Raw genomic sequence first — 16,217 nt, 5'->3', positions numbered from 1 at the left:
GGTTGCAGTTCGCAGTGACTGATGGTCGGTGGAGGATTCAGCAGACTCTTCTCTCTTAGTGTCCTTTCTTCTTAGTGGAGGGTGAAAACAAAAGAAAACAGAAACATTACATTAACCCTCATGCAACCTATAACAAAAATAACAATAATAATTCACTCACACCACATTTAGTACAAAGAAAATGTCAAAAACTGTCATGAAAATACTACATTTTAATATTATTTTCAACATTTACTGGGTGACAGTTTTCAACCAACATCAGTCCTGATAATAACCAACAAATATTCATTCATTTTCAGGATTTTAACCCTTTAAACACAAGTTTGTTTACATGATGCTGCTGTTTTTGGTAAATGAAAACAACAGTTTTTTTCCCATATACTTGCTATATAGTATTTTTATTGCAGTTTTTGACATGGAACACATATTTTGTACTAAGTATGGTCTCTAATCAGTTGCATGAGGGTTATTTTATTATTTATAATGTTTTATTAGAGACCCTAACCCCTAACTCTATTATAGATGAAGCCCCCTAGGGCACAGGTGCAATAGCATGTATTTGTCCTGTCTAGTGAAAAATAGTACAAATTATAAAAACTTATCCAGGGCCACAGAGTGAAAGCCTGATGACATAGGATGCTGTAATGCCAGTTTGGATAATAAAAAAAATGTTTATAAAGTTTAATGATATGAACAACAGTTGTAGCTGTCTGTCTATAATATACACAGTGTATTATAGACGTATTATATGAGCTGAGGTTGAAATTTAAAAGAAAAAAAATATAACAAACACCTTTGCCAAAATGTATGCAATGTGCATTAATACAGCCAAAATGATCCAAAAATGAAAGTAAAAAATGTTCAGCGAGGGTTCAAGGCTTTTAACATTTTAAAGGATCATATTCAGATTAGTGTAACAGGTTTGTAGTGGAGGGAAAACAGTATGTGTGTGTGTTTGTGTGTGTGTGTCTCATGTTTCCCGGTGTTACAGTGTTATCTGAGCCACATCTCATTTCCACAGTGAGAAGCTGATCCTGCACAGCTCTGCATCAGACACACTGAAGGTAAGTTAAGATATTTAATAATTATCTCATCTTATCGTTTCATGTGAGGATTTCACAAATGCAAATCCAATTGCCTTTGATTTCTATAATGTGTTGGTGTTTGTGGTGGTGGTGCGCAGTACTTATTGACTTAATATAAGAGAGTTGAAACCAGACAACATTTTCTTTCTTTCTTTCTTTCTGCTCCATGCAAACATTTGACAGTTTTGTTGGACCAAAATTACAGATTATTCATAAATACACGTCATCCAATCTGAACGACAAAAAATGTTATTTGTCGTGTTTGAGTGTTTCCTGATCTGAAACTCCTTCTGACAGCGCGTGTCAGAACTATTACAGATTCATGTGACTGTTTACCGATCTGCCGCCTGTCAGGTTAAAGTTTGGTTAATTTAAGGAAAATTTAGGGCGAGATTGTGGTCATTGTTAATTGCAACAAACACTTTGTTACGATACGATACGATACGATACGATACGATATGATATGATATGTTACAATCTGATATATACTTTATTGATTTATAGCTCTGTGGTCGGATGTTTCGTATCCAAGTGAACCTTGGCTTCAACTGTCAGCTTGAAATTATCTGTCGCCTGACATTGTCAATGAGATAATCTGTGATGCTGGCTCAACCTGGTTTTGAGCTTTGCATTAATGTCACTGTTTGTTGTCGTTCATTTTTATAGCCCTTTAAATTTAGTCTCGCAAAGATGTAAATCAATATAAAACTCAAAAGTGTACACTGAGTTGCTTATTGAGGCTCTCTGGCAGGAGATGCGCAGCCTGTTAACGACCCAGAGTCAGAACTGCTACCGAGAGCAGATCCAGAAGGAGATGCTGACCCGTTTGGCCTGGAAGAGCCGCTATGCCAAACTTTACCCGTCCTGCTACGATCCACAGAACAACAGCAGCACAGAGCCAACACAGCTGCCCCATCTGCCTCCGAACCCCCGGTGAGCTGCGCTATTCACATTAAAGGTGTTTTCATGTCCAAAACCAAATGTGTCTTCAGTATTGTCAAGATAAATCTGAGCAGTGACGGTTCAAAACTATTTTAGATTCTACTTTGTCATTTGAAATACGTCAACCGATGCCCCTAGCACATGAAGATAAGCCATACAGACAGTGATGTGATGAGATTTTGATGTTGATGGAGTCGGTGCTGGAAAATAGGACAGTGGTTAATGTCAGCGTGTGTTGAAGTCATTCATGTCCTGTTCAGTGAGCAGTGGTTACATTCATCACACAAACTATTGATGAGACACATCTTGTCTTTATGCTCCACCCACCAGGGCTGTCCTGCCTCCTGTTTCCAAGACACCCGAGAAGCAGAGCGACCTTCCTCCTCCTCCTCTTCCTCCTCGACCTCTTCTGCTCTCATTGGAAGGAGAGGGGCGTCTCGATGTGCCCCCCGTTATGAGGCCAGTTTCTCCACAGACCAGACACGCTCTTTATCAGGACTCCTCTCATCATGTATGAACTAAAGCCTTAGATTAAAATGTATTTTAATATAATGCATAACTTTAAACATCATATATTCAAAGTCATTTTGAACAAGACGTCCTCTGCAGGGGAAAGGGCGCCGACTGTACCTGCAGAGACGAGGTCAGATGAGACCAGAGGAGAAGTTTGACTTTCCTCTGCTGTCATCCTGGGAGTACGGGTGGAGGCTCGGTGAGTTAACCAGATTTCATGGCAAGACATCAGATTCTTATGGAAACCACCGGCATCATCACATCCTCTTTGTCGTACACCAGTTGTTTTCTCTGTAGTAACGTCATCTGCCCCTGGATCTACAGGTGACTACTCTCTGGACTACAGAACTCCATCTCGTGCCAAGTCGTCGGTGGTGAAGAACACCTTCTACACCAGGAACGGTGTGTTCAGCAGCCCGTCAGCTACCGACACACTGGGCTGAAGTCCAGCCTATTATAAAGGAGTATTATAAACACTTTTGTAATGATTGTACCGATTAATCGTGTGTAATAACAAATAAATCCGTCCAGTAATCCTGTACTTCCTGTGCTGCTGTCTGTTTATCCTCCACACGGCTGTAAGGTTAAGTGTCTGCCAACCTGATCCTGTGTGATGGATAATGAATGAACTTCTGGCCAGGTTTCACACAGAAACATACACACCTGATACCTTGATACCTGATGGTTTTAAATAGTGAGTCACTGGAGGAAATGTTACACACCACGACGTTAAATATTTCATGTCTGATCGGTCACCGTAATTCTGTTATGCTCCCTTCAAGCAGTGTAGTTTAAAATCCTGATGTAAAGATGTAAAGATGTTTATAGTATATACAATATAAAGTTATTTAAAGGTGCATTATGTTATATTAGTGTGAGAATTTTAGTTTAAAAATTATAACAGAATTTAATAAATATAAAATATCAGATTTGACACACCAGAGATGGAAGCTGCCGAGCCGGCAGTGTAACACCAACACTCCCCCACTGATCCAAGCTCCTGGTCTGCAGAGACTCCAGTCAGCTAAGGGCCACTAGATGAGGACGTGGTTTGACTCTGCTGTGGCATCGGCCATTTTCTACGGAGTGGTCAGCAGCGTCACGACTGCTGACAGGAAGAGACATGACAAACTGACCAAGAAGGCCATGGGAATGCCCCCTGACAGATACTGACCAGGATTTTAAAACGTGAATGTGTTATCATTTATGTACATTTTGACCAGTACTGTGTTGTAAGGTCTTTTCCAATAGACATTTCAGGTGTTTGAAGGTGTACAAGATACTTTAACGTGTTCTGAGTGACTGTATTCAAGTATTCTCTTTTGTATTTTGTATTGAGTTGAAAAACTAAATAATCTGCATTAACCCATATTTCTACTGTAGCATTATATTTAGATATATTTCTAGTAGGATGTACATTTCTTATATTTTTATTCTATTTATATTATTCTTGCGTGCATATAGTTGTTTTTTTTTTTCTGCATATTTTCTACGACTTTTGAATGGGAGCACCTGTAACGCAAGCAATTTCCCCTCGGGGATCAATAAAGTACTTCTGATTTTGATTCTGATTCTTGATGCTGCCACCAGGGGGCACCACAGTGTAACAAGTGTAAATCTAAAGGCCTTCCCTCACCGCCTTCAGTGTGTTTGTATGTGTGCACACACAACAGACAGACGCCTCGTGCTCTGGCTTGAATGACTGTGCTTTAGGCTGCAGCCCGCTTCACCAATCAGAACATGACTGAATAATAATAATATTAATAATATTAAAAATGAATAATCATCACAATAATATCAATAACAAATCATCAGCATCATGACATTTGATGTTTTTGTGATAAAATGCCGTAAATAAGATTCACAACAAACAAAGACATGTTTGAATTTAAAAAATGCATCTGCTTCATGAGGATTCTTCTCAGACCATCTCAGCCAAATGGAGGCCGATCATTTGAACAGTAAAGCAATTTGAAATGTGAAAACTGTGTGATGAGGGAGTATTGTTTGCGACTGTGCGTCAGGCATAAAAAAAAATAATGAGCAAAAAAATTAAAGTTGGCACCATGAGTGACACGAGGACACGCTGGAGGCCTTTAAATAGCTCAGGAACTCTTTAATAGTCTGAAGTGAATTGATATCCACCGCAGTTCTCTTCACGCACTGAGGGGCCGACGCGTCATCAGTAGATATCTATCAAAGATATATATCAGATGGCGCGGTCATGTCCCCCAGAGGGTGCCCACGAGCCCGGCCATGCTGAGAAGCATGCCGGGACACGGGCAACCACCCTCACCCGTGCGTAGGTATCCATACCGGCATTCAGATCCCGCCAACAGTCACCCTCTGCCAAGCAGCGTGCACCTGCAGGGCAGCGTGGGGTCAGTCGCGGACCCAGGACACCCGTCCTGGCTGACAGCCGGAGGCTGCGGTGGAGTTATTTAGCGATGAGGTTGACAGAAAAGTCATTTTTGAAGACTTTAACACAATGAGAAGATGATCCATACATTTCATCATCTGAGACCGTCTCAGCAGCAATCAATTATCAGTATTTCGTTTTTATTTTGTTTGGCTTTTTTTTTGCTTTCTCCCACATCCTGACCTTGAAATAAGGCTGGGCCATGAATTCCTTGAGAGTCTTCACTTTATGTGTAAACGGTTCAGAGGAGCGATTAACTATTTGGGAGGTTGGAAAAATGACGCATCTGGAGGGAGAAGGCGACGCGAGATCTTCCGCCTCTGACATTTGGGCCTGCAGGCAGGAGCCTCATCGATATGGCAGGTGGACAAACGTCGTTAGCTTGTGTTCTTTGATAGTGGTGTCACTGAGTCCGTGGTTTGTCATTTTCTAATTCATCATGTACGTTAGACACGTTAGAAACACTGACACTAAGAGCGGACCAGGAGACACCACTTTTTTCACGGTCGTGGGGCCGTCTTTCGCGAAGGCCGAGCGGTTTAATTCGATCTAACTACGAATGTCCTTAGTGCGCATGCGCTTAGCCGTTGATATGCGGAAGTTGCAGGTTCGCGTCCAGTCAAGGACGAGTCTCTGACCACAAGCTGTGAGTGTCCAACGTGTCCGCACTGTAACTATAGAAAGACTCCGCTGATTGTAACAGAAAGACTGTTTTGAAAAGTGTATGAATGACCAAAAACTCAAGCATGGATGATGATGACCAGACTTTAGGTGGTCCTTAGGAGTGCAGGGGGCACTGGTGAGGACCTGGTTTGACTCTGCTGTGGCACCGGCCAAATACTCAAGAAAAGTAACCCAAAACATTTCTTAAGTAGCTACAGTACTTGAGTAAATTTACTTAGTTACATTCCATCACTGATTTTGAATGAATATATGTTTAAAGAAATTTAAGCTGGAATTTGTGTTGGAGTTTTTCATTTCACAATGTTTCCAAATGTTGGTTATCCATCTGCCTGATCATCAATAATCGTTAATGGCCCAGAAAAAAATAAATAAGAAACATATTGGTTGACTCCTAATCCATTGAATGTGTTGAGTCAGCAGAAAACAGGTAACTTCTTCACATTTTCTCTGAAGATTAGAACAATAGATATCCGACACCACGGCTCTTTGTGCTCCAGCTTCTCTCCTCCTCCGCTGACTCCACCTGGGGAGGCTTAAAGGCCATGAGACACCTGAGACGCCTCACTGTGCTCAGACATCTTACACTCACCTGTTTCACTTCTCTGCCTCTCACTGACTCAGTTTGTTCATTCTCTGCTCAGCACAGCCTGAGAGGGTCTTCCCAATCTGTATATTTGTCCTCTATCTCAGTCTTTCCACTATCTGCCCTCCTTCCTCCATTCATTCATATCTCCATCTTCCATCTCTGCACCCCATCATCTCTGCCTCCACCATGAGTCTGAGTCGTACCAAGCGGATCAGCTCCAGTAACTCCGTCCGGAGCAGCAGTGGGTCGAGGAGGCTGAGCGGTTTCGGTCCGGTTCAGGGGGGGTTCAGTGGCATCTCCCTGAGCAGCAGCTCCCTCTATGCTGGGACCAACGGGCACCACCACGGCCTGGGCACCCCTCTGGCGTCGCTGTCGGTCAACAAGAGCCTGCTGGCGCCCCTCAACCTGGAGATCGACCCCAGCCTGTCCATGAGCCGAACCCACGAGAAGGAGCAGATCAAGAGCCTCAACAACCGCTTTGCAAGCTTCATAGATAAGGTAAAGGGCTGAAGTACTCAAGAACTGTACTTATGTGCGATTTTGAGGTACTTGTACTTTGCTTGTGTACTTTAATTTTCTTCTACTTTCTTCAACCCAGATTCCAAAAAGTTGTGAAAAGTACACAAAAGTCATACTTGATTAAAAGTAAAGAAAGTCTTGAAGTATGTAGTATGTAGTATTAAATGAAGTCAAGCATCAAAAGTGCAACTAAAAGTAAGTTGCAATATATTTACATGTATATATATCAAATCCTGTATTCAGAATTTTTCTTAATGTCTATTTTTTTTTTTTGATTGATAAAATATATACATTTAAAATGCACTACTGTTGCTCTGATGCAGGATGTAATCTGCAAAGTAATTCAGTTATCAAATAAATGCAGTGAGTAAAAAGTACAGTATTTGGCTCAAATAATGTAGAGGAGTCAAAGTATCAAGTAACAGAACATGAAAATACTCAAGTAATGTACAAGTACCTCAAAACTGTACTGAAGTAGGACTACAGTACTTGAGTAAATGTACTTGGTTACATTCCATCACTGGTACCAATGATTGAAAACGTGTTGCTGGCATCAAATTCAGAATAAACATATTTACAAAAATCAATGAAGTTGATGAGGTTAAACATTAAATATATTGTTTTTGTGCTGTTTTCAATTTGAGGATTAGCAACTTGTCACATTCTGTTTTATTTATGTGGATGTTGTTGTACAAAATGTAAAGTTTGTTAGTGATATACAAGTAATTCATGTTTTGAAACAAAACAATCCACCAGCACTCTCCGATCAGTCTCGATGTGTGATGTGAGAATTTGCTGCTTTTCTTTGCTGTGGTTGGAGAGTTAGTCAAAAGAAGCGTTTTGAAAAACATCACCTTCAGCTTCAGGAAATTGCTCCTTAAATGCATAAACGCAGCAGCAAGCCTTTGTAAACTGAAGCTGACTGTACAGCTCTGTGAAGCTGAGGGGAGCTGTAGATTCAGCTGATGGTTCTCTGCAGGTTCATCGTTACCAGAGAGGAAAAAGACACCTTTTACACCGTTTTCACTTTGTTATTTGTTACATTATCATGATACTGATTACAACGACTTTAAGAACTAAAGCTGACCTTAATGAAAACCTTCACAAGGTCACAATAATAACACAAGCTAACCTCATATTTAAGAGCGTGACTGCACAAATAACTTGCATTGTAAATCTGAGAGGTAACAGTGTTGATGTTCCTGAAGAACACAGCCTGCACACATTCCCACAGGAGGAGCGACCAGCTCTGTGGTAATGTCGGACATTGATACCGTACTTAGGGAACATCTCCACTTTCTCACGGAGCAGGTAACACAATCTCACAAAAGAGGCATTGTTGGCTTCTCACATCAGCAGAGATACACTTCAGGCGTAGAGACACAAAGTGCTGCGCTGGACCGAGCTCCGTTTGTCCAAACGTACAAAACTAACCTCTTTGTTTTAGAGTCCTGATTTAAATGCACCACAAATATGTCAGATTTAAACGGACACAGGAAGGTGTCGGGTGATCATTACACTCATCCTGTGTTTCTTCTTTAGAAAGTATGGTCGGTATCTTCATATTAAAAGTTCGACATCCACTTAGACTGCGTTTGAGCACCAAGTACGAGTCCACCTCTCCTCTCCTTGAATCTCGCGTTAGTGCCAGACTGTGGTGACAGCTGTATCGAAGTCTATGGGAGATGCATGGAGAAACACACTAAAATCCAACATATCCATGTCATATGACTTCTGATGAAGAAATACCTCCAGAAAATTAAAGACCACACTTCAGAGAGTTGGTTAGCCACTGATTTTTCCCCCAAAATGATTGACAGGGCTGATAATATTGACCAAACGCAGCAGGTCCGACCAAATATTGCTGATGAGTTAAGGCGTTTGTTCATCAGAAGTTGCATGACATAGATATGTTGGGTTTTAGTGAGTTTCTCCATGCATCACCCATTGTCTTCAACACAGCTGTCACCACAGTCTGGCCCCAAAACAAGATGATGTAATGACCCTTCCTTCTTTTTTAAGGCTTCTTGTATCATGTCAGGAAATTAATGAAAATGAGACAGTGTAGACTTAAACCAAACACCGAACATAAAGTGGTCACATTATGGCACTTTTGGCAGTATTGAGGGCAAAGTTTTCATACAAATACAATAATTATCATGCATCTTGCAACACTGCCGAGTGGGCACCCAAGCGTTGGTCACAAAAAGACTTAAACTGGTCTGGAAATTTAGTTTAAAATGTTCTCAAGGGTTGTTTTTTTCATCTATTTAAGGCTGCCAAAGAGAGTGACTTTGCAGTAAGTGAAGCGACCAGGGTCTGCGTTCGTAAACCCTGGTTGGAAGTTATCCACCAAATCAGCTTCAGTGTTCCGAGACAAAATATTGTGAAACCTCTCAGGAAACATTCGAAAGCTTGTCCGTCCGTCTCTGTAAACTAGCTGGTTGATGACTCCCCAGATAACAGCTGACACACAAAAGAGTCCCTGTTTGCTCTTCTTGGATTCGTAGGTGATCTCAGTTCCAGGCAAAGTGAGGCGACTTCAGCCTGGGCTCATTTTATTCTATCTAGGTCAGTTTGTTTTTGCTCTGTTTTATAAATCCAGGATGTTTTTTTTAATTTATTGATGGAAATTAAAACCCCAGAATCTGCTTGGTGCAGCTACATTTGGCGAAGAATCAATTAAATGCAAGAAAAGGCGTTTTTTTTTATGATGCTTTTTCTCTGTAAATATAGGACATCCTGCTTGTCATCAGTGTGTTAAGAAGAGAGAAAGCTGCTGAAAGGCAAAGTCGAGTCAACTGATGAATGAACTAACCCGGACATTACTCGTGTAATCCAACCCCGAGTGGCCCCGACAGCACTGAAACATTAAAGAGCTGCCTCCCTCATGCAGAGCAGCAATAAGTCCAAAACAACAGACAAAGTTGTATTTGTTGCGCGTTCATAACCAGATTTTAATCTGAATTAAGGAAATGTCATATTAATCATTGATACTGGTTGTTGCAGACATGATCCCTGAAACAGTTAATGAGGCTTCAGTGAATGCATCTGCGATTTAAATGGCCATTTAAACTCTGTATCAGCGGTGCCGGGCCGCTGGATATTTAAGCTATCTGTCCCATTTCCTTCCCATTGAGTCCGGCTGTAACCTGATAAATCGGGTCAGACATGGTGTGGTCGTGTCTCAGAGGGAGATTATTCTGCTCTGAGCTGAACGCAGCCTTTGTGTTGGGAGGAGGAGGTACAATAGGAGGTGGACAGACCCGGCTGCAGGCTGGAAACACGAGCTGTGCAGATACAGGAGTACAGTCAGGTGATGACATTCACATCCAGCTGCTGGAATGATGCCGCTTCTTTAACCTCTGATGATCCAAAGGAAGGATGTTATTCTATGGCTGCAATAATGACTATTTAGATTATACACTTTAATGAATCTAACTATTATTTTTATAATTAATTATTTGGTCTGTAAAATGTCAGAAAATATAAAAGATTGTCCATCATAATTTCCCAGAACTAAAAATGATGTCTTGACATTATTTTGTTGTTCAATTATCAATCCAAAACCCACTTCTGAGACTGTATAATCAAGTAAAAGTAAAATTACTCCCATTAAATGTAAAAAAATTACCTTTTGAGAACCAACTTAAGTAAATAAAAAAAGTGCCTGGTTAATAAATTGCTCAAAGTACAAGATACTTTTCATTTTAGTGCAAGAAAGTAACATTGAGTTGAAGTTATCATGTGTTACGTTATCTTTAGAGCCTGAATGATCAATATAATTAAGGATTTTGATCAACAAAATTAGTAATCAAATGATATTTTCAGCTTTACATGATTCACTGATAGGCAAAAATAAAAATGACCAAGTGAGTAATGTTGATACATGTTAGCATGGTAGAATGAACAAAGCTAAATCACAGTAAATATTGAAAATTCAACAGGTGACTGGAAACCTGGACTCCTCGAGGATCCCTGTGTTTGTTTCAGAAACAACAACAGCAACAGATTTGCTGAAGCCGCATGAAGCTAACTGTGTACATTTGAATTTCCGTTGGACTCACTAACAAGTCAAAAATAGTTATTTAAACTCAAAACCTCTGATATGACCCTTAAAAAAATTCATTCTGGTACCTGAAAGCACTTTATTTACACCTTCTATCTCATTTTTTTGCAGGTGCGTTTCCTGGAGCAGCAGAATAAGATGCTTGAGACCAAACTGGAGCTGCTGCAGGGCCAGGGGGTGGGCCGGTCCAACGTGGAGCCCCTGTTCGAGGCCTACATGGCGGGTCTGAGGCGTCAGATGGACCTGGTCAACAACGACAAGATCAAGCTGGACGGGGAGCTGAGGAACATGCAGGGCCTGGTGGAGGACTACAAACACAAGTAAATAATACCCCTCATGCTACTGTGAGTTCTGTAATTAAGAAGTGCGTATCATTCGTGCGTCCTGTCTCTGTCACAGATATGAGGACGAGATTAACAAGAGGAACAATCTGGAGAACGACTTCGTTATCCTAAAGAAGGTCAGCATATCACACACACACACACACACACACACACACACACACACACACACACACACACACACACACACACTCATTCAGGTGTGGTGAGTAAGATGAACCGCTCTATTGTCCTTTTCTTCTGTCCTCATTGTCTTCTCCTCTACATTCCCACATGCATCTTTTTGTTGTTGTTCAGCGTTCATCAGTTTTCTCCTCGAAGTGTGTGCCATGCTTGAACAGCCAGTCGTGCATGATAAACAAAAAATTAAGAGGCCTACTGCTTGAAACCTGGTTGAACCTGTATCAAACTGTGGCAGACTTGACCGTGGCAGAGGAGAGTGAAAGAACACAGCTTGTAGTGAAGTATCGATACTGCAAAAAATAAGTATTGAAACCATTTTGAATATTCAGTATCCATATTTTTTAACCTGCTAAACATCGACATCGTAGCACTGTCATTGTGAGCATGTTCTCATTTTATTTTGCTTTTCGCCACAGAGCTGCGACCATGACTGTCAACTCCTCGGTCCTGTTTAATCTCTGTGTGAGTGAATGTTTCCTTGTGTGTGTGTGTGTGTGTTCAGGATGTAGACTCGGCCTACCTGGTGAAGGCAGACCTGGAGGATAAGGTGGGATCTCTGACTGATGAAATCAACTTCCTGCGCAACATCTATGAGGAGGTACTGCAACTTGTTCATGCCTCAATGTTACAACAGAGTCATCAGCTCGCGATCTTTCTTTATTTGCACTCTTTTCTCGTCTGATATCAAGTTGGTTCTTCGTTCTGTCTCCATGTCACGACTCACTGGAGAGTTGACTTAAATTAATAATATCAGCCAATGGAAATCTTTCTTCTTTTGTCGTGGTTGTTGCCTTTTATCAGGCGTCTCGTAGGAAAAACAAGAAAAAGAGCTCAAACATCTGCAGCTTCACAGAAACGTGCCTGGACGTTTCATTTTTGGACGAACAAATAATCTTTATTTTAGTTTTAATGTTGTGATCGCATGATTAGGATTTGCTGTCACTTGTCACCTCTGTTTTGTCTCCTTCATCAGGAGCTGCGTGAGCTGCAGGCCAGCATCAAGGACACCTCTGTGGTGGTGCAGATGGACAACAGTCGCAGCCTGAACATGGAGCAGATCGTAGCCGAGGTCAAAGCTCAGTACGAGGAGATCGCGGCCCGCAGCCGAGAGGAGGCAGAGGCCTGGTACAAGAGCAAAGTAAGGACGAGGATACTTTTCACCACTGACTCTGAGTAGTTTATCTGATGTTTATCATCAATTATAACCGTTTGAAGATGATAAAAAATCTCCTTGTGGGCCAAATGTCACCCAGCTCTCTGTGATGCAGTTAACGTCGACCTTCCTCTGTCTGTAGTTCGACCAGATGTCCGTGCAGGCGAGCCAGTACGGAGACGAACTCCGTCTGGTGAAGGGAGAGGTGGCCGAGGTCAACCGACTGATCAGCCGGCTGCAGAGCGAGATAGAGGCCGTCAAGGCGCAGGTACAAACACAGAAAAATGTTCAGACTAGCAGAATATAACTCTCTGGATGATTCCAGTCCAGCATTGATGGTTTCTTGTCCCTGTGCTCCGTCAGCGTGGCAATCTGGAGAACCAGCTGGCTGAGGCGGAGGAGCGTGGAGAGCTGGCGGTGAAAGAAGCCAAAGCCCGGACCAGAGACCTGGAGGATGCACTGCAGAGGGCCAAGCAGGACATGGCCAGACAGCTCCGAGAGTATCAGGTGAGGGAGGGGGGAGGAAGGATGGGCAGCAACTGAGAACAGATAGAAAAGAGCAGGATCAAGGATCGAGGTTTATTGTCAGTATACAATACACTATTGGACACTAGACACCTAGAAGCAGGAAGCAGATCCCAGTCTGCTTCTGGTGACAAGTCCCCATCTACTGCAGTTGTTAAGGAGAATGCTGCAACGCTGTTTTGCTGTGAAGCTCCAGAAATGTTTTGTGGACTACGAAACTTCACCTGACTTTCCATCAGCATGAGATAATGACTGAATCTTCATTTTTGGGTGAACTTTTCCTTTCAGAGGAAAAGCAATTGTTTCATTTTTTACACAGAAAACTTAATTTGTAAAGTAAATAGTAACTAAAGCTGGCAGAAAAAATGCAGGGAGCTAAAAAGTACAACATTTCCCTCTGAAATGTAGCAAAGTAAAAGAAGAAAGTACCATGAAAAGAAAAAAATGAGTACAAGTACCTAAAATTTGTATTTAATCTTTAGTAAATCTACGGTCTACGGTTCCATGGTATGTGGAGTCAAATCAGTCTAAAAAGTCCTAAGTTTTATCTTCCTCTTCACCTGCAGGACCTGATGAACGTGAAACTGGCTCTGGACATTGAGATCGCCACCTACAGGAAGCTGCTGGAAGGAGAGGAGGACAGGTGAGAGGAGGAGAACAGGAGGTGTGATGACTGTCTGTCTGTGTGTGTCTCCTTCAGTACTTTGTACCAGCTCATCTCTCTGTCTCGTCTTCTGCAGACTGGGACAGCAGTCCATCCTCAACATCCAGGCCGTCTCCAGCTACAGTAAGTGACAAACTCAGCCCGAACCTCCACCTGCAAGACAAGACATTTAACGATGCTACGTTTTAGGACGTGATTGCACTTTTTGTTTTTGCCCGTCTTCCTCTGTTTCTCTTGTTTTCTGTATTCTCTCTCTAGGTAATAAAAGCACTAATGGCTACCACAGTAACAGCAGCTCTCCTGCTCCAAGACTGCTGATAAAGACGACTGAGACCAGAGACAGCAGCAGATACAGCATTCACTGAGGACACACACACACACGCACGCACACACACACACACACACACACACACACATGCACGCAGTGGTGGAAGGTAACTAAGTACATATACTCACGTACTTCTTTTCTGCTATGATCTACTTTCAGAAGGAAACATTGTACTTTATACTCCACTGCAATCTTCACTTACTAGTTACTTTATGAATTAAGATTTTAGTGATTAACTACAATCACAGTCACTTCATTGAGTACTTTTATTTTTAACACTTTAAATAAATTTTCCTGATTATGCTTACATATATATATATATATATTTTTTTTTTAACAAAAGTTACATTTTAAATGCAGGACTTTTACTTGTAATCGAGTATTTTTACTGCGTGGTATTAGTACTTTTATCTGAGTGCTTCTTCCACCACTACACACTCACACACACACACACACACACACATCTACAGTTTTATTTTCTAACAGGTTTCTTTTGTGTGCAAGGGGTCATATAATTACTAACTTTTACTTAGTGTAGAATAATGGAAAAATAAAATCATTTACACATCTAAACATGGAAATTTAATTGGAAATAGAGCTGGGATTTTTTGCGTCTGATATGATTTTAACAATATAAAAATGTTAACGTTTTAACTGCAGTCTGTCAGACTTTAGTTATACCAAGTAGCTCGGGGCCTTTAACCTTCTTTGGCTCCTAACACTGTAGTAGACTTTATATTATTTTCTGTATTCAATTAATCTGTGGTGAGATTATTAGAATATACAATTGTTGTAGTTTTTAAAATCATTTTGGGGATATTCTGTTATGCATTTTATATCCAACACAGAGATTTGTGTCTTTAACTCAGACTTTTCCAGCTCAGTTTTTTACTCTGAGGGTGTTTTGTTAGAACGTACTTGCTGCTGTTATCAGATAAACTCGTAGTTTTCAGCTACAGATGTAATGGGATTAAGTGTCTTTATTACTTATTACTTTTCTTACTGTTGCATTACAAATAAAGTGAACATGAACTAAGAAGACTCTGGAGTGTTTTTTCTTTCCTGCTTTTTAAAACATTTTCAGACAAAGTTCTGGAGAGAGCTGCTCTTTTTTGACAAACAAGTGACTAATATTTCAAATGACAGACATGAAAACGGTTAAATATAATATTCAAATGCATTCATTTAACTGTAATAAAAATACCACTATTTGTGAGAAATCAGCACATAAAGCACATGCACATACATTGTATGACCTAAACTTGCTTTTTTTGGGGGGGACATTTATGACCAGGTGTCAAATATAGAGTGATGCTCAGATAAGTGAATATGACTGATGGGAAAATAAACAAGAGTTTGCAGATGCCGACCTTTATTTAATAAAAATTCTACTTGAATTGTTTTGTATTAGTTGCTTCCCCTGTTACTGTGAGTGTCTTTGGCCTCTGAAGACCCACTGGACTAAAGCAGTTGAACATCAGCAGTGAGGTGCTCACAGTTACAGCTGAACACTGCCCTCTAGAGGTTCATTCATCTATGTGTACCTCAACAAATAGGAAGACAGAGGAAGTTGCTAGCCTGTATTTTCCATACTCCTATGTATATATATATATATATATATTTTTTTTTTTTCTTTACTTAAAACAGTTAGATTTAAATGTGTTTAGAGTAAGCGAAAGTATTTGATATGAAGCATTAAGCATGACCTGATGATGGCATTAGAGAAAATTCATTCTCACTGAGACAGTGTTCATTCTACACAAACAAATATGTTAAACTATTTGATATTTGTTAAAATAGTTCACCCAAAACCACTGAAATAGATGTCATAGTGGTGCCACAGTAAAAGTCACATGATGGCCTATCTGAAGTCCGTTTGATTCATCCTCTGGGGCCCATGAATATCTGTTTAAAACGGCGTGTTGATGGAGGTTCTCAGTCATCCAGGTCATGGTAATTCTTTGGATGAGAGGTGAAACGTCTTTAAGAAACTGACACAAGTCCAGTTGTCTACGATACAGCACCAAGAATTAAAATGTTGTGCCAGTCAGACCTGGTTGTTGAAATATTTTACAGGATAAGTGAAGCCTTTGACCTGCTGGTGGCACTAAAGTCAGTGTATTCATCCTCTGGGGACCATGACTGTCTGCACAAAACTTGATGGAGACACACATTGTAGCTCACATCCAAAATGGTGGACGACCAA

General features: G+C 40.9%; 2 protein-coding genes across 2 annotated transcripts; both read left to right on the top strand.

Annotated features, from left to right (window-relative positions):
* Nucleotides 1-1,025: 1,025 nt before the first annotated feature.
* On the top strand, nt 1,026-2,984 carry LOC311254826 (protein SPMIP1). Its single transcript, XM_084348823.1, has 5 exons — nt 1,026-1,064; nt 1,837-2,018; nt 2,358-2,538; nt 2,637-2,739; nt 2,865-2,984. The coding sequence occupies exons 2-5, from the start codon at nt 1,840-1,842 to the stop codon at nt 2,981-2,983; spliced, it is 582 nt and encodes a 193-aa protein (XP_084204949.1). The 5' UTR covers nt 1,026-1,064; nt 1,837-1,839; the 3' UTR covers nt 2,984.
* A 3,244-nt stretch (nt 2,985-6,228) lies between these two features.
* LOC311254714 (intermediate filament protein ON3) lies at nt 6,229-14,334 on the top strand. The gene is made up of 10 exons (XM_084348624.1): nt 6,229-6,727; nt 10,929-11,137; nt 11,217-11,277; nt 11,844-11,939; nt 12,315-12,479; nt 12,637-12,762; nt 12,858-13,001; nt 13,586-13,662; nt 13,760-13,806; nt 13,942-14,334. The coding sequence occupies exons 1-10, from the start codon at nt 6,416-6,418 to the stop codon at nt 14,046-14,048; spliced, it is 1,344 nt and encodes a 447-aa protein (XP_084204750.1). The 5' UTR covers nt 6,229-6,415; the 3' UTR covers nt 14,049-14,334.
* Nucleotides 14,335-16,217: the final 1,883 nt, after the last annotated feature.

The sequence above is a fragment of the Pagrus pagrus genome, assembly GCF_965226575.1.
Source record: "Pagrus pagrus genome assembly, chromosome: 3".
Taxonomy (NCBI): domain Eukaryota; kingdom Metazoa; phylum Chordata; class Actinopteri; order Spariformes; family Sparidae; genus Pagrus; species Pagrus pagrus.
The sequence above is the reverse complement of the archived record's forward strand: the minus strand, read 5'-3'. Positions and strand labels throughout refer to the sequence as shown.

Excerpts from the sequence above, each read along its gene's own strand:
- LOC311254826 (XM_084348823.1), top strand. The coding sequence starts at position 1,840 with ATGCGCAGCCTGTTAACGACCCAGAGTCAGAACTGCTACCGAGAGCAG. Across the intron at positions 2,019-2,357 it reads CATCTGCCTCCGAACCCCCG|GGCTGTCCTGCCTCCTGTTT; the intron begins GTGAGCTGCGCT and ends TCCACCCACCAG. Across the intron at positions 2,539-2,636 it reads ATCAGGACTCCTCTCATCAT|GGGAAAGGGCGCCGACTGTA; the intron begins GTATGAACTAAA and ends CGTCCTCTGCAG.
- LOC311254714 (XM_084348624.1), top strand. The coding sequence starts at position 6,416 with ATGAGTCTGAGTCGTACCAAGCGGATCAGCTCCAGTAACTCCGTCCGG. Across the intron at positions 11,138-11,216 it reads GTGGAGGACTACAAACACAA|ATATGAGGACGAGATTAACA; the intron begins GTAAATAATACC and ends TCTCTGTCACAG. Across the intron at positions 13,807-13,941 it reads CCAGGCCGTCTCCAGCTACA|GTAATAAAAGCACTAATGGC; the intron begins GTAAGTGACAAA and ends TTCTCTCTCTAG.